Raw genomic sequence first — 21,592 nt, 5'->3', positions numbered from 1 at the left:
ATCAAGTTGTCATACTGGATTGTCTACAATGGCAGGAGATTAGCCCTTGATGAGATCTTGGACAAATGGGAGGACAGTTTTGACTATGCTTTTGCATTCAAGGCAGAGATAGAGAGAAAGGCCCCTGGCAGCATAGTAGTGATAGATTGTGAAAAGGTTGGGTCCAAGATGAGATTTAGCAAGATGTTTGTTGCTTTGAGGCCATGTATTGATGGATTCAAAAATGGGTGCAGACCATATTTGGGCATTGACTCCACTGCTCTTACTGGATGGTGGAAGGGGCAGCTAGCTGCAGCTATAGGCATTGATGGACATAACTGGATGTTCCCTGTGGCGTATGGTGTATTTGGGTCAGAGACACAAGATAATTGGGGCTGGTTCATGAACAAGCTTGCAATGGCAATTGGATCCCCACCTGGACTTGTCATTTCAACTGATGCTGGAAAAGGCATTGACATAGCAGTGACAAAAGTCTTTACCAATGGAGTAGAGCATAGGGAATGCATGAGGCATCTGTACAAAAATTTTAAGAAGAGATATCGTGGAAAGGTCTTTGAGAAGAACCTATGGTCAGTTGCGAGAGCTTACATGAAGGACATATTTGACAATCACTATAACATCATGAAGGCATCATCTACAAAAGCAATGAAATGGATTGAGGACAATCACAAGCACTTATGGGCAAGATGTTACTTCTCTACAGCTAGCAAGTGTGACTATGTGACCAATAATATTGCTGAAGCCTTCAATAACTGGATAAAACACGAGAAAGAACTGCTTGTGATAGAGCTGATGGATACAATTAGGCAAAAAAATCATGGAGAAGTTCTATCAGCGAAGAACTCTAGCCATGAAGTTAAATAGTAAAGTGCTGCCACACATAATAAAGGCTCTCAATGCAAAGAGTAGAGGACTGGTTGGATATTCCATCCATAAAGGACTTGGTCACATGACTGAGATCAGTGGTGTTTATAGGGATTTGACACCTTGGAGACACACTGTTAATCTGGAAACAAGAACTTGCACCTGCAAGAGATGGCAGCTCACTGGACTCCCATGTAATCATGCAATCAGTTTGATATGCTCTTATAGGGGTCTAGAGTTGGAGGATTATGTCGACAGTTGTTACTTTGTGTCAAAGTTCAAATCAGCATATGAAGGTTGGATGGAACCAATACCAAATAAGAGCATGTGGCCTCAAGTACAACTAGAATTCAAGTTGTGGCCTCCAGTACTCAAGAGGGCAGCAGGTAGACCAAGAAGTAGGAGAATAAAATCAGTTGCTGAGGGTGGCAGCAGGAAAAGAAAGAAATGCAAGAGATGCGGTCAGTTAGGACACATGCAAAAAACCTGCAATGAGACGGTGTATGACTCAGATGATCCACCTCCTGCACAACCAAAACCAAAGAGGGCCAAGAAGGAGAAGGTACCAGCCAGCACAAGTACACCTAAAAATAAGAGGGCCAAGAAGAAAAAAAGTACCGGCTAGCACAAGCACACCTAAAAGCAAGAGGACCAAGAAGGAAAAAGTTCCAGCCAGCACAAGCACACCTAAAAGCAAGAGGACCAAGAAGGAAAAAGTTCCAGCCAGCACAAGCACACCTAAAAGCAAGAGGACCAAGAAGAAAAAAGTACCAGCCAGCACAAGCACACCATTGAAGCTCAAACATGCACCAACAGTACCATCTATTCCATTTGATCTAAACTATAGTCCTGGGGCACTAACTAGAAGGTAAACATCTATACTTTTTTTAATATCAAAACCTAGACTTAATTTTTTTCTCTAATCTTTGTTTTCTTTCACAGCCGAGCTAGGAAAATTGTAGTGGAGGAGGCTGAGGTGCATGGAAGAATGGCCCTGGACCATCTCATGAACGTCTGATGTGTGTGGTTATTTGTGTGGTGTAAACTGACTAGTCTAAAGCTTTTTAACATGCCAAATTAATGTAATTTGTGACATGTTAACATCTTTTGACATGCCAAATTGATGTAATTTGTGACATGTTATTGTGGCTACAAATATTGTCTTGAATATTGTGGCTGCACGTCTGTTCTATGGCTACATATATTGTCTTGAATATTGTCAATTATGCTACATATATTGTCTTCAATATTGATGCTACATATATTGTTTTTGGAAGGCTCACGTATGCTATATGGCTTTGGAAGGCTCCCTTAAACTGCTAAGGGTATTTTGGTCTTTTCACATGATGTTCTCTCACCTCTCAGCAAGCAAAAGAGTTGTTTAATGGGGGTGGTGTGCTACACACAAAATGAATCATTCAGAGTGTGTTACAGACTAATTCAAAGAGTATAGTGCGCAGCGCACAAAATCATGTTTTTGGAGTGTCCCATAGACAAATTTCCCTTTTTTTTGTTTGATAAGGAGTTTCCTAGGGTTGGTCGAGACCTTCGAAATGCTGTAGAAGCTCCCACTGCGGACTTGACTCCGGAACACAAGAGCCGCTCGATCCGCTCAGATGAGCTTGCCGTTTTCTACCAAAGTCCAGTCTCCGGGGCGCGCGGTTTCTGGGCGAAAAGGAACTCTGCAACGCGTGCGTTTTTTTTTTACCGGAGACGAACAAGGCAAGGTGAATTCCTGCCTTGCACAGGTGAGCAAGCAAGCACGCACAGGCTCTGAAATGCCCAGCGAAAAAGAGGCCGACGCGGTGGGGGAAAAGAAGCAGCCTTGGGGCGGATCGAGCCGGGAGAGCTTTTACCCTTTCCAGCGGTGAAGGAGAGGCAGAGGGAGCTTGCAGCCGCGCGACAGGAAGGTCGCGGCGGCGTAGGGTGGTTGTGCGGTTCGGACGTTCGGTCCGGTCCGGTGACGCAGGCTTCACGGCCCCGCGCCGTCTGTGTTGGGTGGGAGCAGGCACGGGCGCACGGCCCCGTCTCGGCGTCGCCGTCGCCGTGGCGGGCGAGGGAGCTTGAGCTAGAGCCCGCGGGATCGACGCTCGTGGCACCCTGCCCTGGCCAAGAAGGTTCCAGCGATCGGGACGTCACCGAGCGCAGCTGGCGATGGCCAGTTGGGGTCGGGGCCGCGTCATCGTGCGTGGAGCGGCCCGGGCGGGCGCCTGACGCCAGCCAGCCCCGGCCCAATGGAGCCTCCAAGCGCCACCGGGCGGCAGGACAAGGCTCCCTTCCCCCGAAATTCATAGTTGCTTTCGGCCGAAAACGAACGATAGATCCTGTAAAACTCACCTGCGGCCAGTGGCGGAGCTCGGATGAAATTTTAGGTGGGGCGCATCGCAAACATAATTTTGTAATCATATTGTGAGGACGCACATCAATAACTAATCTATGTCAAATTTAAATAATGATTGATGATCGTACCTCTAATTTGAAGATAATTGTCCATTAATTCAACAAAGATCAATCAAACAAGGAAAATATCCAATTTATAGACCAAAATTCAATATTCCAAAAGCTGAGAAACCTGTAAATTTGAAGAGCAAATCAGTTAGTGACTTGGTGAGTAATATATGAAATTATGAATTGTAATGTAATAAAACAATTATGAGGAGAGGAGACATACCACTACACCACTAGCCTACTACTATTAAAGAACTAATCATGTCTAGGCCTTCTTGGTGGCCTAGGCAAGTCAATAGCCCGGTTTTTGGAGGCTTGAAATGTCTTCCTGACTTCACTTTCATCAAGGCCTCTAAAAATCTCTTTCTCAATGTAACAGAGTATCAAATTATTAAGCCATTCATCGGACATCTTATTGCGCAAATCTGTCTTGATTATGTTCATAGCCGAGAAGGCTCTTTCAACAGTGGCAGTTGCGACAGGTAGAAGCAATCCTAGCTTGATGAGGCGATAGACAATTGGAAAAGCAATGTCTCTTTCACTTTTAACCATCTGTATAGCCAAACTTCCAAAATCATGACAAGCCTTGAATTGTTCAACTCTTCTCATATGAAGGATGAATGTCTCAAGTTGGTCTCTTATATTAGAGCGATCCAAGTCAGAGAAATCTTCTTTATATATTTCAGTCAATCTTGCAATCTTTTCAACATCAAACTTAGAAAAGGAGTCTCTTGGATCAAGACATGAGAAGCAAACAAGTAACTCTGATGATACCTCATTGAAGCGATGGTCCATCTCGGTGATAATAGCATCAATAGCAGCCAAGAAAGTATCAACACGGTAATGATGCTCTTGGGTGATTAAGTTACCATCTAGCCTTGATCGACCCCATCTAGGTATTGAGTCATCCATATTTGGTATTGGAATCTTCTTTTCCGTACAAAATGATTTGACTTCACGAAGCAACGGCTCCCAACCTTCATTTCTAAAGGACATCAACCTTGTTTTTACATCAACAAGCAATGACATAGCCTGAACAATATTTTGATCCTTTCTTTGCAGCAACTGAGATAGCTCATTAGTAATGCGAAGCACCTTCAACATCAACTTCATATTCAAAACAAAGGAGAAACTCTCCATCTTGCGCACCAAACCACCCGCTCGACTAGTATTACGCTCATCCTCATGAATCATGGACAACACCTTAACCACAGAATTCCACATTGTCTCAATACGAGCTAAGGTTGTCAAATGAGAACCCCACCTTGTTTCTCCAGGTCTAACTAACACTCATGCTTGAAAAAAATGACTTCAAATCTGCGCATATACAATCACCAAAATCTCAATTACCACATCTCAAGTAAATGGCTAAATACCTAAACTAGAAATTCACAATTATACCTCTTGTCACAAATTTTTTGTTTCCAATTGTAGAAGAGGCATTCCTGTTGGTGATGGGGGCGCCTGCACCACGGCCCCGACCCCGGCCTGCTCCTCCCCCTCGTTCTCCTTCTCCCCGGCCAGTGCTACGCCCGCGACCGTGGCCAGCGCCTGTCGTCCGCTCGCCGGCGTCGCTGCGACCATCCTCGTCCACCATCAGAGCGCCGGTCGCTCAGGGGCTCGCCGGCTCGGGGGCGGGGCGCCTCTGGACGTCCTCACGTCCGGCGGCTGGCGCCTGGCCGCGGCCGGGGCCCGGGGAGGCAGCCAGGCAGGCAGAGGCGCGCCCGCGCCGGGCACCGCAGCGCAGGTCCGCAGGGCAGGGCGCAGATCCGCAGCCAGGCACCGTGGCTCAGGGGCTCGCCGGTGGCGTGGCTGCGCAGGGCGGCTCCGCCGCTCCGCGGCTGCAGGTAGCGCTACTAGCGATGCGGCGTGGCTGCGCAGATCCGCAGCGCGCAGATGGCAGACTGCAGGCCGCAAGCGGAGAGGAGGGCCGGAGCAGGCGGCGGCGGGCCGGCGGCGCGCTACTAGCAATGCCGCGATGGCGAGCGGCGGCGGTCTGGGCGACGGTCTGGGCGGCGGCGCGGATTGGAGGGCGCCAGGAGGGATCCCGTGAGCGTGAGGCCGTGACCGTGAGGACTGAGGAGGATTTGGGGATGGGGAATTTGGGCGGTCCGCGGTTGGGCCAACTCAATTGGGCCTTGGGCCTTTTCCACAGGCTCCCTCTCCCCGTTTTTCACAGGCGACATGACTCACGCCGCCGCCGGCTGCCGCGGCGTCGCTCAGGCGCTCACCATGGCCGGCCAGGTCGCCCCGGAAGGGAAGATGAAGAGGGGGGTCTTGTTGGGCAACTCCGGCGGTAGGTGGGGCAGCTGCCCCACCCTGCCGCATGGAGAGCTCCGCCTCTGCCTGCGGCATTACTCTACTTCATTATTGAAGTAGCCAAAAAGATCTTACCACCAATTTCAACCTGGTGTTGATTTGTCGAGTGACCGGGAAACTTTCCTTTTCTATATGGTTTCATGGAATCAGGCAGCTAAGTGCAGAGAAAAGACGGCAGTTTTAAATTTCTTAAAAATATTATGGTAGAGCACCGGTGGCAGGTTCCCATCACTAATCGAGATTAATCGATGGATCAGATTTTAGCAGTTAGTAGCGCTGTACTGAATCTCGATGTCTTTTCCGGCCCGTGGGAAAATAATGGCGTCGTCTTGTACAACACGAGCATTTGTCAAAAGGATGTATCAGAAAGGCTGAACTCATCGGCGTTATCGCTCCAACCACTGCACCGTCTAAACAATCCCGGCTGCTCGCATCAGCACGTAACTAAACCCCAGCCGATGCATGAATCATGCAGCAAGGGGCCAGGCCAGAGGGGATAAGATAATGCTGCGTTCGAGTCCACGCTTTTGTCAGCTACCAGACGGAAGAACACAACGCGAAGAAACGAGCATGAGCTGTTCCGTCATCTCTGCTCTAGCTACTCCTAATTTCTGTGATCTATCTGCAACTGTTTCTTGGTTCTTTGCCCTGAGCGATTGCAGTCAGGTCTTTTGCCGAGCTCTCGTCTCGTCTCGTCTCGTCCCTGCCGTTCTTGTAGCTGCAGGCTCGCCTAGCTGGCAGAGCAAAGAAGGACGTTTTGGTTTCATCGTGATGTATGTTTTACCCAGCTTTTCTCCTTTTTCAGCCGATACGTTTGTGTCACTGGGAAAAGAAAAGGTGGATTGATGCTACCGATGCTTCTTTCCATTCAACGGCAGCATGAAAGAGGATAAAAGCATGGTAGACATGAACGCCAGAGATCGAGTGGTGAACGTTCAAAACAGTAACAGGGACAGCATGATAACGCTGCTAATGCCTACTAGAAAAAACTCGACATCTCTCCCTTTCGTTGCCACTTGCCAGAGCGAGACCAATAAAGCTGTACGTAGACTTTTGGGGGGAGAGAACAAGTCTTGTATACGACACGCGTGAATGAAAATGTCAACAGGGGCGTACAAATACTAGTCATCGTGTACGGCGACTGCCTAATCCAGCGGAGGACAACTGTTGCCGCCCAGGGACTATTTTTATTTTGACATGAATTTAATTAGATAGCCTTAGCTTTTTTTGCGTATAACAAGAAGATGTGTGGGCTGTGTGGATGTAAACGTCGAGGATCATCATCATCAGATGAAGGTCAGTCAACATGTTCCTTCTCGTGCTTAAAAAACTGTCAGTGGAACATCAACGAAAGCGTCAGTCCGACCTAATAAAATTCGAGCTTCCAACGCTAGCTAGGAGCCATGGGGGAAAACTACAACGGGGAGGCGTTACGGAGAGGAGGACAAGAGGGCGCAACCTGGATGCTGAGCGTCGCCCCATGGCTGTCATCAAACTGTTCCACTATCGGCAGCTCTTGCGACGCATTTCGTCAGACCTTGCTGACATGTAGGTGTCGCTGCCTGGATTCTTTGACAACAGGAGCAAGGCTCCAGGAGGAAATTGGCAACTTATGATAAATACGTCAGGACGTGATGTGCTAATTTTCTTTCAATATTTTTTTTATTCTACGGTTCTCGTAGCAGGCGTTTTTTTAGAGAAAATACAAGAACACTTAATAAAAGATTCATATCCTTCAGCAGCTGAAGAAATCGTGATGCTGATGCTTGATGGCCCAAAGAATACTGAAGAACACGTTGGAAGTGTGCCCGTGGAGGAGGGAGGGAAATTCCTGGATTAGCATATAATTGGGCCTTTTCCTTTTCCTTTTTTTGAGAGGATAATTGGGCCTTTTTGTAGGAGGAACACTGAATTGGTGGGCTGGTGACAATGGCGACGCCTGAGCCCCCGCTTACAAAACTCTACACGGGCTTAATTTTGGGAGCCGGAGACCAGCTGGAGAACATGGGTTTCCAGTAAAGCCCATACGGCCCATTGGCCCGGGTGCGCAAGATGCTTTACACAGCAAAAGGTCCGGCGGGCGCCGCAGCATCTCCCCACCAAAAAAACGCAAGCGCATCCGTCGCCGAAGCATCTCCGCCCGCCGCCAGTGCGTGCTTGCTGCGACCGGCCGTTCGATTGGTTGGGTAGCTAGGGTTTAGGGGGTTTGGGCGCGGAGAGGCAGGAGGGTAGGCGGAGGAGATGGCGTCAGCGGAGGAGGAGATCGCGGTGAAGGAGCCGCTGGATCTGATACGGCTCAGCCTCGACGAGCGCATCTACGTCAAGCTCCGGTCCGACCGCGAGCTCCGCGGCAAGCTCCATGTAATTAACCTGTCTACTTCTCTTTGGACAATTTATTCTATTTTGTTCTCTGCTCGTGGTTGGTTGGGTGTATAGTAGCGTACTGGCTGGTTGCAGTGGCTGTTGCGTTAGGGTACGAAACGACGGGTTTAAATGAACGATTTGCAATGGGCTGGTTTCTTTTATGGGATCCGACGCATCCAAGATGAGCTTCTAGGTTGCTTTAGCTTGATTGTATCTGTGCTCTGTGTTACCTTTTATCAAATCTGTCAGAACTAAATGTGGCAGTTCATGTGCTGATGTGGGGCAACAATTCGATGAAAATTAGAGGTTAGATATGCCAGAACTAGGTGCTGTGAATTCGAAACCATTTACAAGGATTAATATCTCAATAACATTGTAGGGATATGAGAGGTCATAAGAAAGGAGAGGATTGGAATGTGTAGAAGTTCCATTATTCATATGCAATGAATTATTCTCATTTTAGAATAAGGTCATGTCTCAACTGTAAGCTCTTTTTTCTGAACTTTGTAAGTCAGGCTTAACTGTTTGAGATTCTTTCATTTTTGATGAGGGGAACTGATGCATCAGTCCTTCAGGCTAAATAATAAGCATATATTTGACATGAAACCCTTGGGGCATTTTATCAATTAACAAGGTAATGGATAGCCTCTAGCAGTACGATTCTTGGAATACGTGAATGTCATGTAAGCATGCTGTGGCATTATAGTGAGTTTGTACTAATCTGTTCAGAACCTCATGATGAATGAAAATTCTATTGCTGAGCATTTTGTAGTTCTGTGATCCCTTCCATGGCTTGCATTTATTCCACCTTATGCTATGCTATTTAATTTTCAGTTGCATTCTCCCCTACTGTCTCTTGCTTTCAGTTACAAGTTCATGATACTCCCATCTTTCTCATGAGTTCGTCAATTCTTTTTGTCCGTGGAGATTTATATCTTATAATTTGGTTGTTTTATTATGGGACAACTGTTGCTGATGTCTTCCTTTGAATTCAGGCATACGATCAACACTTAAACATGATCCTTGGAGATGTTGAGGAGGTCGTGACAACTGTTGAGATAGATGATGAAACATATGAAGAAATTGTGCGCGTAAGTCCATTGGCGTTTTTGCCCTAATTCTTGAAACTGTTTTTGTAAAGCTAGTTTCGGATGTCAAATTATCATTGTTAGTGTGAACTTTTAGACTCCTTGAGTTTCATGGTTCTGATTTCTGCTGCTATAAGGTGGCATAACTCCATACTATGATAATGAGTTAATGACTCATACTGATAACTTGATGGCACAGGACAGCTATTTTACTTTATCTATTGTCAATCTTTGAAATGTGTAATGAAGATGTTGATACACTAACTCTTTGCTGTATAATCTTTGCAGACAACGAAACGCACTATCCCCTTCCTTTTTGTCCGAGGTGATGGTGTCATATTGGTTTCTCCGCCCCTGCGAACTGCATGAAGCTAGAAGTTTTAGATGCAGCTGATTGTCAACTATTTATTTACTCTGTATTTGGCCACTTGATGGCTTGGAGTGTATGCCATGTGCTGCACTGTTACTGTTTTCTGATGGATTGTAGGCTTAACGAGTGATACAATCATGTAACTACTGCTTGGTGTTTGAATCTTATGGTTGTCAACGCTCTTGCATAACAGCCTAACTGATTCCTTGCTTGTTAGTAACGAGTTGGCGAGTTGCACATTCATAAGACTAACTAGGTTAACCGCGCGCTATGCCGCGCCCACTTGAAAATGTGGAGCAAAATGGTTGATGGTTACATATGCGTATAGAGCAGGAAGAGAGGTCCGTTGAAGGGCGTAGCAATGGGCTGATTGTTGTATATAGGCCGAAAGGAGCGAATGCCAAATCTATGCCCCGCGTCGGGCTTCCTCCCACGGGGAGATTGGGCTGACTGCCACAATCTCCAAGCGCTCCCAGGCCACCAATCACAGGGTGTATAGGAGTAAGAATAAAAATAAATAAATATATGTGTTTGAATTTTTTTTTGAAGAAACGGACCCAAGGGGGGGTGCCATGTCAATAGGGGCATACTGCGTTGGCTGTCCGCAGTCGTCGTACTCTAAATTCACCCTCGAAAAAATATACTATCTTGGTCATCTAAATGAACCCTCTACTTTACGTCCAGTTTTACTGCACCTGTTCCTTCTCTATCCCATCCACTATGCCAACAACCAGGTGTGGAGCTCACATGTCAGTTTTTTTTAACCCCCGCACCCTCCTGCCCCCTCCCTTCCCCATTCTCTCTCTGCTGCCTCCCTCCCTCCCTCCGCCGTTCGCCCCTCCCCTGCATTCCCCGACGCCCCGCCGCCCCTGCATCCCACACCAAACTTCCTCCTTCGCCTCCGCCCCCTCCTCCCTCCGCCGTCGGCGGCTCGACAGCCCACGCGGCCTCCAACCCCTCCCTCATTTTCTTCTCCTCCCCTGCTCACCTCTCCCGCCCTCGGCCATCCCCGCCGTCGAGCCATGCCGGCCACCCTTCTCCCGCACCCCTGCGCGGGACAAGCAGCGCCAGCCTTCACCTGCGCGCGCGCGGCGGCCGCGGCCCCTCTCTGCCGGCTCCTCCTACGGGGCCATGGCGGTGGAGGCCACTTCCCCCCTCGAGCTCGGCCAAGGCCCCCTCGTCGACGGCGGCCATGGCGCGCGGGCCGCGGTGGGGTGGCCACGGCAGCAAGGAGGTGCTCCGTGCGCGGGCATCCGGCCGGCCACTCGTCCCGGCCCAGGCGGGCGCACGCGGGCCGCCGGTGGCCCCTGTCCGTCCCTACCTGCTCCGGTGCGCGCGCGCGGGCGGGCCGCGGCGGCGTGGTGAGCCGGGCCGGCCGTGCGCGGTGTGCCTTGCGGCGGTATGGCGAGCAGGGGAAGGCGGCGGGGAGGGCGCCGCGGCCACAGCGGAGTCGTGCGGAGCGGCGACGGGGCGGGTCGGCACGCGGCGGGCCTCGCTCTACGGCTTGGATCTGCGGCGGCGTCGGGCGTTCCCCTCCTTCCCTCCCTCCCCCTTCCCCTGCGGGCAGAGCTCGGGCGGCGGTGGCGGCGTCCAGTGGCGAGCGGTGGCGGCGGGGGGGCAAGGGAGGTGCGTCCTCGGCGCGGCTCCTCGGCTCTGCTCTTGCCCCGGCGCAGGCGGAGCTCTCCCTCCCTCTCTCTCGCTCTCGTGGCGCGGCGGCGGTGGACCCGTGAGGCCGTGACCCATCCCCGGCGCAATGATGCGCCCTCCTCCCCGGTCTCCCTCCATGGCTCTGTGCTCCGCCGCGCCGCTGGGCGCGGAGCTGGACGCGGCGGTGCGCGAAGCGGCGCCGCCCGTGGAGACGGGTCCAGCAGACCCCGGCGGGATCCACACGCAGGCGAGGCGATGCGGCAGGTCGGCGCGTGCGGGCATGCAGGGAAGGCAGAAGCGCCAAATCGATGGCTCGCGTCTGTTTTCTCTCTCCCGGGCACGTGTCGCTCGTGGAGCCTTGGAGCGCTCTCGAGGCTCCCTATCCAGGGTGCATAGTAACTAGAGTACTCCAACAAGAGAAGGCAAAATACGACATGCATATGGTTATTTGCATTGTACACAGTAGATGTGTTGGTCACGCATATTTCTTCGTCTCCAACAGTTAAAGCAAATCGGATTGCGCCTCGCCTCCTCCGCCCATCCCACCCGACCCCGCCGGCGGCGCCCCCTCCCCAAGCTCCTGCCGCTCCTCCCTCCCGGGCAGATCAGGGGCGGGGCACGGCGGCCCCTCCCTCTCTGGTGGCGGCGGAGTCCATGGCGGGGCAGTGGAGGCACGCGCGACGGCGGAGGCCTCGACGACGGGTCTCGGCAGATGGTGGTTCGGGCCATGGCAGCAGCGGAGGTAGAGGCCCGCGGCGGCGGCCCTCGACGGCGGTGGCTGGGATGGCGCGCCGCAGGCCGTGGGCGCGCGGGGCTCGGGTCGGATGGGCGGAGGCCCGCCGTGCGCCGACCCTCGAGTTGCCGCTCCGGCCCGCCACGGCCGCGCATCCGACGCGGGGTCGGCGACGAGGCGCGCCGCGGCGGCGGTCCCCTCCATCGAGCTCGCCGCGGAGCCCCTCCCCTAGAGCTCGCGGCCGCCCCGGCCCCCTGGAACTCATGGCCGTCGGCCGTGGAGCGGTGACGTGGCGTGCGACGGCCCTTTGCCCCCTCCCTCGCGGCGGCCATGGCGGAGGCCCGCGCGGCACGGCGGCGGAGGCGGAGGGGTGGCCGCGGGCACGGCGATCGGCGGTGGCGGCGGGCCGGCTCGAGGCTGCAGCTGCGGCGTTCGGCGGCGGTGGCGGCGCGCGGCGGTAGCTGCGGCGCTCGGCGGCAGGGCCGGCGCGAGGAGGGAGCCGGCCGCGCACGACACGGGCTCACCGCCCCTCCTCCCCACCTCGAGCTCGGGCCTCCTCCGCTCCTCTCGCCGGTGGCCGCGGAGGACGTGGGGCGTCGGCGGAGGGAGGAGCGAGGAGGAGCGCCTGCACGCCGCCGGCCTGGGGAAGGGAGCCGAGCCGCGTGGAGGGGCGGGCACCAGCGCGCGGGCCAGCACGAGGAGGGAACTAGAGGCTCGTCGTCGGCATGGGAGAGCAAGGGAGGGAGGAGGGAGAAGGGGAGCGGCGCCGGATCGTCGCCTCCTCCGCCGGCCGGCCGTGCCCCGCGCCGGCCTTGCGCCGCGCCGCCGCTGTCGCCAAATGCATTCGAGGAGAGAGGGAATGTATTTTTACATCCCTTTTCTCCTCCGTTGGCAAAGTGCCTCCCGCGATGCATCTTCTGTTGGAGAAGAAACCGGGTATGCACAGTGGCCAGCGCGAGGCAAAAATGCTTTTGCCTCGCGCTGTTGGACTCAGTCTAAACTCGGAGCAAATCTGTACCGCAAGTACGCAATATTTGTTGTCTGAATGTCTGATCTTGATCTGATAACTTTCTCATGTCGGAAAGAGCGTCATTGTTGGACAGCCAAAAAAATAGTTTCGACAGCAAAGCTGTGGTTGAAATTAAAATTGTGGAAAGCCTGAAGCCCGATTCTTGGGGAAAAAATTCGGTGGAGACGGTATGCAACCAGGCTTCCGTGCATACCGTCCTCCGATGCCGTCCACGGGAGATCCTACGGTGTCTTCGTAAGAATCTGGCTCCCATGTTTGGAGGAAGCTGCATGCATCGGCTCCGAGCCTCCTACGCAGCGTCAGAACACGGCTAGGCTCCTGACCAGCGATCCTTCAAGCTATCGGCTTCCATAACCCGAGGGTTTGCAAACGCATCTACTATCGCACAACTGGGACGGTGCCGGCGGCGCGGCAACGCAACTGCTCCGACGGCACGACGACGTCCGGCCGTGTGTCCGCGCAACTGCTCCGATCCTCTTCACCATGCTCCAACACATCCAGGCTGAATGCAACGAGGCAGATGGCAGCCATAATCAGGAACATGATGAACCATCTCATCGTCAAGACGAAGATGAGGATAGTGTAGATGAGGTGAGGCCTCCAATTTTGCACGAGGAGGACATGCTTGCATGTGGTCGTGGAGACGAAGAAGAGAAGACGACCCAGGTAAGCTCCTCTTCGTTCTCTGAAGAATCTTGAGACGAGACGAGGCGCTGCTAGCCACACGCGGCGCAGGGAGCTAGCTTTGCGGGGAGGCTGCCATGTCGCCGGCGCTCAACTGCGACCACCACATGAACCACCGCGCTCACGCCGGAGGCCGTCAGCACGCAAATAGGAGCTGGCTTTGCGGGGAGGCTGCCATGTCGCCGGCGCTCAACTGCGACCACCCTAAGAACCACCGCGCTCACGCCGGAGGCCGTCAGCACGCGAACCGGCACCTACATCCATCGCTTCATGTGGCTCGACGATGACGAGGTCGAGCCGAGCGAGGACGGCTGCCGTGCGAAAGCCTGAAGCCGAGGCGCTATAAGCCGAGATGCGGAGCCCTCCCGAAGACACCGTAGGATCTCCCGTGGACGGCATCGGAGGACGGTATGCACGGAAGCCTGGTTGCATACCGTCTCCACCGAATTTTTTCCCGAATCTTGAGACTTTTTAACTTGGCAACTAATTCGAATCCGTAAATTTTCCAATCATACAAATTCCCCAAATATTCGACTTTTTAACTTGGCAACTAATTCGAATCCGTAAATTTTCCAATCATACAAATTCCCCAAATATTCGATTCCCTGGCCACTAGGGCTCTCGGAGGAACAACAGAATATTGCAACTGTGCTCAGCAGGAATAATTTCTGGAAACCAAAAAGAATAAAAATAAAGAGGCTCGCAGACGCCAGGGCCAAATCGTCTTCTTGCTTGCCAATCCGACGCACCACCTAAGCACATCGGCGGCGAAGAGGAGGCGGAGAAGCGATGGGCGTCACCAAGGAGGACGTCGAGGCGGCCATCACCTCCGCTCTCAGCCCTTCCCATCTCGTAAGCCTCTCCTCGCTCTAAACCCCTTCCCTTAACCCATCAATCTCCATCCTAAACCCTAACCGCTTCCGCCGCTGTGGCTCTGCAATTTCAGGTGGTGACGGATACATCTGGAGGGTAAGCTCGCTCCCAATGCCTAAACTTTAATTTTTCTACGCATCTTCAGTTTTGACCGACCATCGAAAGGACGGATCTCTGTTGCGTTGTTGATTGATTCGTTGCCGTCGGTGTGAAGGTGTGGCGCGAGCTATGAGATCGAGGTGGTGTCGGAGAAGTTCGAGGGGAAGCGGCTGCTGGAGCGGCACCGGTTGGTGAACACGGCGCTGGCGCCGCACATGGCGGAGATCCACGCCGTCTCCATCAAGAAGGCGCTCACTCCGGCGCAGGCCCAACCCCAGCCGGAGCCGGCCGCCGATAAGCCCCAGGCTTAAGTGCTTAACTCGCTTCAAACAGTTTGATCACATATGCACCATGAGTCAAGCTCATCTCTGTTGTAGTATGTGGTCTCTGATACATTAACTACTGGTTGAATAATGTAGCAGACGCAATTGCAAAATTGCAGGATGTTATGCTTGACTGCTTAGAAATTTCTGTGCTGTGCATTTAACTTCAGAGATATTCTGGGTGCTTCTGCTGTGAGACTGGGGTGGTAAAGGGCCATATTCTTTTGCCTAGGTAATGTAAGGGCCGGGTCCTAAAAGGACCGGGTCCTAAAAGGACCGGGCCATAATCTTATTCAATTTTGAGCTAAAAAAATGAAGGGCCAAAAAAGATTGTGAAGAAAACATTAGGGCTATGGTCCATTACCACCCCGAGCTGTGACCGTTTGCTGGAAACTTAAACTGTTGTAAGTTTTCTTGAATCCTCGAATGTCTGCTCTTCTATTTCTGAATAGGTTGGATATGTTGATCTTGTGGTGTTTATTGCAGCCAAACTGGCTGGACCAAGGTCTGGTAATGTTGGGGTGATGATGATATCTTGTTTGCCACAGAATTGTTTTTTTTCGATTGATGATGCAGGTCCTTGCTGGTACAAATGTAGATACAACTTACAAGTATTTGATGCTGGAAATAGTTTGTAGATAGTCATATCGTGTTGTGTAGTATTGCATTACTTGATGTTCATATAGACATGCTAGAATTGTCGTCAAATAATAGCACTGTGATGCTATAATTTCTTTTTTTCAAACATTCCGATGTGTTTGATACTTTGATACCAAAGTTTGAGCTGGTGATAGCATACCATGGCACCGTTCTATTTCGAAGTGTCCCTAGGATATCCTGAATGCACTTATGCACACAATTCTGTCTGAATTCAATGGAAATATGGATTAAGCCTGCCCTGCATCTACCACACTCCATAATATGGAGAGAAATGTATACCACCTGTCGTTTTGTTTCAGCTAGCTACAGCCTCCACTTGAAAGTCGGGTAAAAACATCCATGAACCTTCAGTCAATCCATGATGATTGTGTCAGTTCCTTAAATCCTTTGTGGACAGCTGCGCATGATGCTAATGCTAATTAAAAAAACTCGTTAAGTTTTGTTAGGCTTGGCACATTTTGAAAAAACGCAATTCTTGCCCAGATTTTCCTCTGAAGGTGCGCATTCCGAGTCCTGGAACTGAATCGTGTCCATCGGGAGACTTGTCCTCCGGGAGAATGGTAGGTGTTACCATCTAAAGTCTTCAGATTTTACCGTGTTACCAAACTTAATAACATCTATACTTGTGCATCAAAAAGTCATTCAAAAATTAGAATTTAAAGTAAGAAAATATCTACCATCATACAAAGTTTTAGGTTAAACAGAAACTTGTGCAAGAAAAAATGTAAAAATAGAAATTACCACTTGAATAGTTGTGGGTTCAACTAGTCATGGATGATCTCCAACTTGCAATTATTTAAGTGCTAGTTTTCTTTTTTCCTTCTACTTGTAAAAGATTTTGATCAACCTTAAGGTTTTCGTGACGTTGATGTTTGCGTACTCTATTCATATTTTTGGACAATTTATATGCACGCATTTAGGTATAATCTTATTTGGTAACATGATAACATCTACCGAGTGGTAACACTGGGTATTTTTTTCAGATCTCCAGTACTGCCCTTTGATTTTCGATCAAGGGAAACGTGTCAGCCATGGGATTACTGGTAGAAGGGACCATGTTTTCAGTACAGTGTTGTTAGGGTAGGAGCATCGGCGGCGTGCCTGCGCCAAACCGCACCGGGGCGGGGGCGGCTGCCGGATCCTCATAGGGCCAGCGCGAGAATACCGGCAGGCAGGCAGGCAACGCCCGGTAACGAGTCCTAGAGCTCGAAGCTTCGGCCGTGACGAGGGCCACCAACGGATCCTCACCGTGCGACGGCGACGCAGGTCGAAACCTGGAGTGTGGCTAGACGCCGAGGAAGCCGAAAGAACTCGCGAGAAGTGGTGCGCCGTGGCAACACTCGCCTGGGACCTTCGCGTGCCCCTGCTGGTTGCCAGCGCCGACCGGACCCCATATACACGGGCACGCGCGGGGGAGGCCGCCTGAGCCACGCACGCTACGGGGACACGACGTGCTTCGTGGACGCGCACGCGCGGCGCGCTTGGGTGATCAGCCGAGCCCGTTGCCGCTTGGAGCAGGCGGGCGGCGGAACCGTGGCAAGTGAGCGCGCGCGGGCGCGGGACGGCGAGTGGAGAGGAGGTGGTGATGAGCGAGGCGGACGGGCGCGCGGGGGCCGACGACCCGCCGAGCCGCCCCGCGCCGCGGCTGAACGAGCGGATCCTCTCGTCCCTGTCGCGGAGGTCCGTGGCCGCGCACCCATGGCACGACCTCGAGATCGGTGAGAGAGAATTTTCTTCTTCTTTCCAGCGTCGCCGGGCGTTTCGGGTTCCGGACTTCGGGTGGGTAACCTGCGGCTGAGTGGTGCTAACGCTCGAGAATTTCTGTGTACGTGTGCCCAGGTCCTGACGCTCCTGCTGTGTTCAACGCTGTGAGTACTATCGAGTCCAAGTCAAGTAGAGATCCTGTCGCAACACGGCTTCATTTTGTTTTCCTCCTCTGATCGTTGAGGCAGGTCGTGGAGATCTCGAAAGGAAGCAAGGTCAAGTACGAGCTCGACAAGAGAACCGGGCTCATCAAGGTCAGACAGCTCCGTCACGATCGTAAGCACTGTCGTCATGCCCACAGCAGAACAACTGATCCGAGCTCGTGCTGTCAGGTCGACCGCGTGCTGTACTCGTCGCTGGTGTACCCGCACAACTACGGCTTCATTCCGCGAACGCTTTGCGAGGACAACGACCCCATGGATGTGCTGGTCCTCATGCAGGAACCGGTTCTTCCCGGCTGCTTCCTCCGAGCCAGAGCGATCGGGCTCATGCCCATGATTGATCAGGTATGCATACGGCATCAAACCCTGCATCTTCAGATCAGTTCTCGTCGAGAAAAAGATAAGATCGATCTGTTATTGGGATTCTTGGGACAGGGAGAGAAGGATGACAAGATCATTGCCGTCTGCACCGATGATCCCGAGTACCGCTACTACAATGATCTCAGCGAGCTCTCGCCTCACCGGGTCCAGGAGATCCGACGGTTCTTCGAAGATTGTAAGCTTCCACAACGCCCTTCCCTTCCCTTCCCGTTTTTGCTGCTCCATATAACTGTCCAACAAAATGTTCAGATAAGAAGAACGAGAACAAGCAGGTTGCTGTGGACGAAGTTCAGCCTGCGAGCACTGCCCGCGATGCCATCCAGTACTCCATGTTAGTGCCATCAAGCATTTTCAGGCCTCAGAGGCCAGAGGGTGATTTTTCACCTTCCGGTATCGAACAATTGATTGATGATGACACGATCACTTTTTTGCAGGGATCTTTATGCGCAGTACAATTTGCAGAGCCTGAGACAGTAGTTCTGTGGCACCTGGGCATTTGGTTCTCCACGAGTACTTGGCGTGTGTCGAAAAGTCGAATTGAATGAACTATGAGTGTGCTTAGCCAGAGAACACAAGACTTAGCTGCTAGAGATGTATACATGTATGTATTAGCGTCATGTTGTAACTTGTAAGGAGGCCTTTTTAGTTGCTTGTGAAGATGTTCAAGGCCTCCATACTATTATACTGAATCTTACAAGCTTAAGACGACACAAAGGTAAGAAATGTCTGAATCAAGTTACAGCAAGGCCAGGAAGTCGATTTACACCTCGTATGATGCCCTGATCAAGCCGAGCTTGTCTTTGCCAGTTCGGCGTACAATGCTTTGATCTCTTCCACGTCGTCGTAGCTGCCGAGGAATACCGGGGATCTCTCGTGGATCTTGGTTGGGACCAGATCAAGAGCCTGCCAGTGCCAATGTGTCAGCTTGTTTTGCGGCAAACTGAACGCGCAGGGTTGACACAGAACAAAATTGTTTCTACTATTTTTGAAGAAAATGAACAGAGGCAGAAATCCTACCCGTTCTTTGCCTGTGAAGGACTGACCTCCAGCCTGCTCCATGAGGAATGACATGGGGAAAACTTCGTACAGAACACTGCAAAACCAAACCAAATTGAGTCGGCTTCAGAAGCATGTATGCAACTGGCTAACGGATGCCAAATCAGAATAGGCATCAGCTTACCGGAGCTTTCCATTCGGGCTCTTCTTGTCAGCAGGGTACAAAAATACACCCCCATAGAGCAAGGTACGGTGAACATCAGCAACCATACTATAAAAGTAAACCATCAACGTCAGTGTGTGTGTTAATATCCAAATCCAAGTAGTACCATCGTACGTAATGTTTGATCCAAATGACAAAGGACTCATACATTCATTTGTCCACTGAATCTTGTGAAAGATGTTCCTTCAAAAGAAGAAAATCTAGTGAAAGATTGACTCACCTTCCAATGTATCTCAAAGATTTAGGTGGCGAACCATCTTTGGGGTATTTACACTTCTCCACAAACCTGTCATTTATGGTCTAAATTTTAGCTAGAGCTTTGTTTCATCAAAAAAGGCTGGGCAGTCTAAGGTGGTACTACGAGAACATGAACAATACATACTTCGCAACAGCCGCATCCCAATTTTTGGCATTCCCTTCATTGACTGAATAAATCTTTCCCTTCTTAGGTATCTGCACAAAGTGAAGGATGAATAACACGGTCATTAGTATTGTGTTGCCTGAACCATTAAACAAATAATGATTGAACCACAGTAGGTGACTCAAATTAACCTTGATGTCTGGATGAGTCAGTATGAACTCGCCAAGTGATGGGTCAAGTGTGAAGCCATTGACACCACTCCCAGTGCTCAGAACAAGCTGCAGCAGATTAATTGCGCAAGTCAATTTCAGATGGGGACACTTAAAAGAAGATTGTGTTGAGGGAAGACGGGTTTAGAAGACTCGATTACCGTGCAAGAACTGCCATACATGCAGTATCCCGCAGCAAGCATGTTCGTTCCAGGCTGGAGCACGTCCTCCAGCGTCACATTGTCCTTGTCCTTGATCATGTAAATCCCAAAGATCTATAAAAAAAAAGTTTCCTAAATGAAGCTCATGTGATAAAATAAGAGGAAGGAGAAAACATGCCGCATGCTGAATGTAAAAGGCCCATATTCTGAAGGAAAAGGGCATGGAAAACCTCAAAAGCTTGGCTGTGCACAGTTTGTTACAAATATTATGATCCTTAAAGTAACTGATGAAGAAAAATCAAATTGGATACAACATGTACTTCTATACTGTCAGTGCTGAAATTTCCAGTTATTTCAGATACCACCCGTAAATCTGGGAAACCAGGTGGTAGTAATACGAGAAAAGGAACTGCTCGTTTGCTGAACTCTTACTTTTGGCGTCACTATCCTCAGATTCTGAAACGAAATTTCTACGTTCCGTGAAAGGACCGGGTCGTGCTCATACCGTTCCGATTGAAACGCCACAGTCGATGTTGGAGGAGCCATCAAGCGGATCAAAGCAGACGCAGTACCTTGCAGAAAATCGACGCATGCATTTCAATCTTGAGGAACAGAGTAGCAGAAGCTAAAGCTCACACCACGGTAGTAGCAAGCAGTGCTCACTTCCCACGCAGCGCAGGATCCACGAAGGTTGCCTCCTCGTCCTCCTCCGACACAAGTATGCACTGCATGCGTACAAAACGTTAAGAATAGAACTGAAACGGACGAGGGGAAATGGACAAGGAGGATTCTAGATTCGTACGGTGCGGCCGCTGCTGACGAGGGCCTTGACGAACACCTCGTTGGACAGCACGTCCAGCTTCTTCTGCTCCTCTCCCTGTCACACGCCGTCGCACCAAGTTAGGCAGCTCGAGTCCCGCAGGAGAAAATCGTGAGCGATCCCAGGCGATCGATCGGGGTACATAAGCCTGCCGGCGCCACTTGCCTGGACGTTGGTCTCGCCGGCGAGTCCGATGAGCTTCGCGAGCCCGGCCTTGTTGACGGCGGAGGCGACGAACTTGCAGCCGAGGACGATGTGGGAGAGCAGGATGGTGAAGTCGCCGCGGGACTCGGGGTTCCGGCTCTGCTCGTTCAGCACGTGCCGCGTGATGGTCATCAGGTCCGTCCGGTGCGCGTCCGCCGTGTGGTCCATCTCGCCGCCGCCGCCGCCGCCGCGCTCGCTGCCCACCCTCCCTCTTCGTTCGGCTGGCTGGCTAGCTAGCTAGCTGAAGTAGCTAGTGATCGCGCAGTGCAGAGCGAGCGGGACACGAGCTTACCGGCGCGGCCGGGAGCTGGGTGGGTGGCTGGCATCGGCGTGACGTGTCGCGCGGTGGTTTTCCTCTGGCGGTGCCGGGTGGGGTAGCGCGGCGCGGCGGGCGAGCGGAAAGTGAGGCTGGGAGCCAAGGGCCGCGGAGCTCCAACGGAATCGGCGCGGAGGCCTATCCATCTATCCGCTGCGGCTTGTGGTGGTGGGTGCGGCGGCGTCCGTGGCGCGCGGCAGGACGTTGCGATGGTAGGGGACGAGAGCGAGGCGTTGTCCCGTCGTGGCGCCTGCCGACGAAACGGCGGGGGAAGGCGGCAACGCGGGCAGGGGGGATTAGGACCAAGCAGGGCAGTAGGCAACTAGGCTGTAGCCACGGCAGCACGGCCTGAATCCGACGCGATAGCGAGACGGCTCTCGTCACTGGCAAATGGGAGCTCACAGCTCCCATGAGTCCATGACCATGATGCAGGGTTACCGCCGCCCTGATGGCCTGGCGGTTACGCGTGGAATATGCCTGGTCCGGCTTCAAAA

General features: G+C 51.9%; 5 protein-coding genes across 6 annotated transcripts; 3 read left to right on the top strand and 2 right to left on the bottom strand.

The window, feature by feature from the left end:
* Nucleotides 1-3,201: 3,201 nt before the first annotated feature.
* On the bottom strand, nucleotides 3,202-4,591 carry LOC120672240. The gene is made up of 2 exons (XM_039952556.1): nucleotides 3,536-4,591; nucleotides 3,202-3,436 (listed from the first exon to the last, which is right to left on the bottom strand). Exon 1 carries the CDS (start codon nucleotides 4,534-4,536, stop codon nucleotides 3,568-3,570), a length of 969 nt encoding a protein of 322 aa, XP_039808490.1. The 5' UTR covers nucleotides 4,537-4,591; the 3' UTR covers nucleotides 3,202-3,436; nucleotides 3,536-3,567.
* A 3,110-nt stretch (nucleotides 4,592-7,701) lies between these two features.
* Nucleotides 7,702-9,669, top strand: LOC120676186 (sm-like protein LSM3B). Its single transcript, XM_039957418.1, has 3 exons — nucleotides 7,702-7,992; nucleotides 8,991-9,086; nucleotides 9,372-9,669. Exons 1-3 carry the CDS (start codon nucleotides 7,873-7,875, stop codon nucleotides 9,450-9,452), a joined length of 297 nt encoding a protein of 98 aa, XP_039813352.1. The 5' UTR covers nucleotides 7,702-7,872; the 3' UTR covers nucleotides 9,453-9,669.
* A 4,527-nt stretch (nucleotides 9,670-14,196) lies between these two features.
* Nucleotides 14,197-15,015, top strand: LOC120672903 (protein BOLA2). The gene is made up of 3 exons (XM_039953513.1): nucleotides 14,197-14,399; nucleotides 14,494-14,516; nucleotides 14,635-15,015. The coding sequence occupies exons 1-3, from the start codon at nucleotides 14,337-14,339 to the stop codon at nucleotides 14,828-14,830; spliced, it is 282 nt and encodes a 93-aa protein (XP_039809447.1). The 5' UTR covers nucleotides 14,197-14,336; the 3' UTR covers nucleotides 14,831-15,015.
* A 1,725-nt stretch (nucleotides 15,016-16,740) lies between these two features.
* LOC120672902 (soluble inorganic pyrophosphatase-like) lies at nucleotides 16,741-18,527 on the top strand. Of its 2 annotated transcripts, XM_039953512.1 has the most exons (7): nucleotides 16,741-17,220; nucleotides 17,342-17,370; nucleotides 17,455-17,520; nucleotides 17,599-17,772; nucleotides 17,863-17,983; nucleotides 18,058-18,139; nucleotides 18,243-18,527. In XM_039953512.1, exons 1-7 carry the CDS (start codon nucleotides 17,088-17,090, stop codon nucleotides 18,283-18,285), a joined length of 648 nt encoding a protein of 215 aa, XP_039809446.1. In that variant the 5' UTR covers nucleotides 16,741-17,087; the 3' UTR covers nucleotides 18,286-18,527. The 2 variants fall into 2 exon arrangements, with proteins under 2 accessions (XP_039809446.1, XP_039809445.1); XM_039953511.1 differs by having other exon boundaries at nucleotides 16,743-17,220; nucleotides 17,863-18,139.
* LOC120672901 (fructose-1,6-bisphosphatase, cytosolic) lies at nucleotides 18,364-21,223 on the bottom strand. The gene is made up of 11 exons (XM_039953510.1): nucleotides 20,744-21,223; nucleotides 20,561-20,635; nucleotides 20,422-20,483; nucleotides 20,264-20,330; nucleotides 19,759-19,872; nucleotides 19,580-19,666; nucleotides 19,410-19,480; nucleotides 19,248-19,313; nucleotides 18,989-19,075; nucleotides 18,826-18,901; nucleotides 18,364-18,711 (listed from the first exon to the last, which is right to left on the bottom strand). The coding sequence occupies exons 1-11, from the start codon at nucleotides 20,948-20,950 to the stop codon at nucleotides 18,592-18,594; spliced, it is 1,032 nt and encodes a 343-aa protein (XP_039809444.1). The 5' UTR covers nucleotides 20,951-21,223; the 3' UTR covers nucleotides 18,364-18,591.
* Between the last annotated feature and the right edge of the window lie 369 nt (nucleotides 21,224-21,592).

This window comes from Panicum virgatum, chromosome 5N (genome assembly GCF_016808335.1).
Source record: "Panicum virgatum strain AP13 chromosome 5N, P.virgatum_v5, whole genome shotgun sequence".
In the NCBI taxonomy this organism is placed as follows: Eukaryota; Viridiplantae; Streptophyta; class Magnoliopsida; order Poales; family Poaceae; genus Panicum; species Panicum virgatum.
Note: the sequence above shows the minus strand (reverse complement) of the source record. Positions and strands in the feature narration are given on the sequence as shown.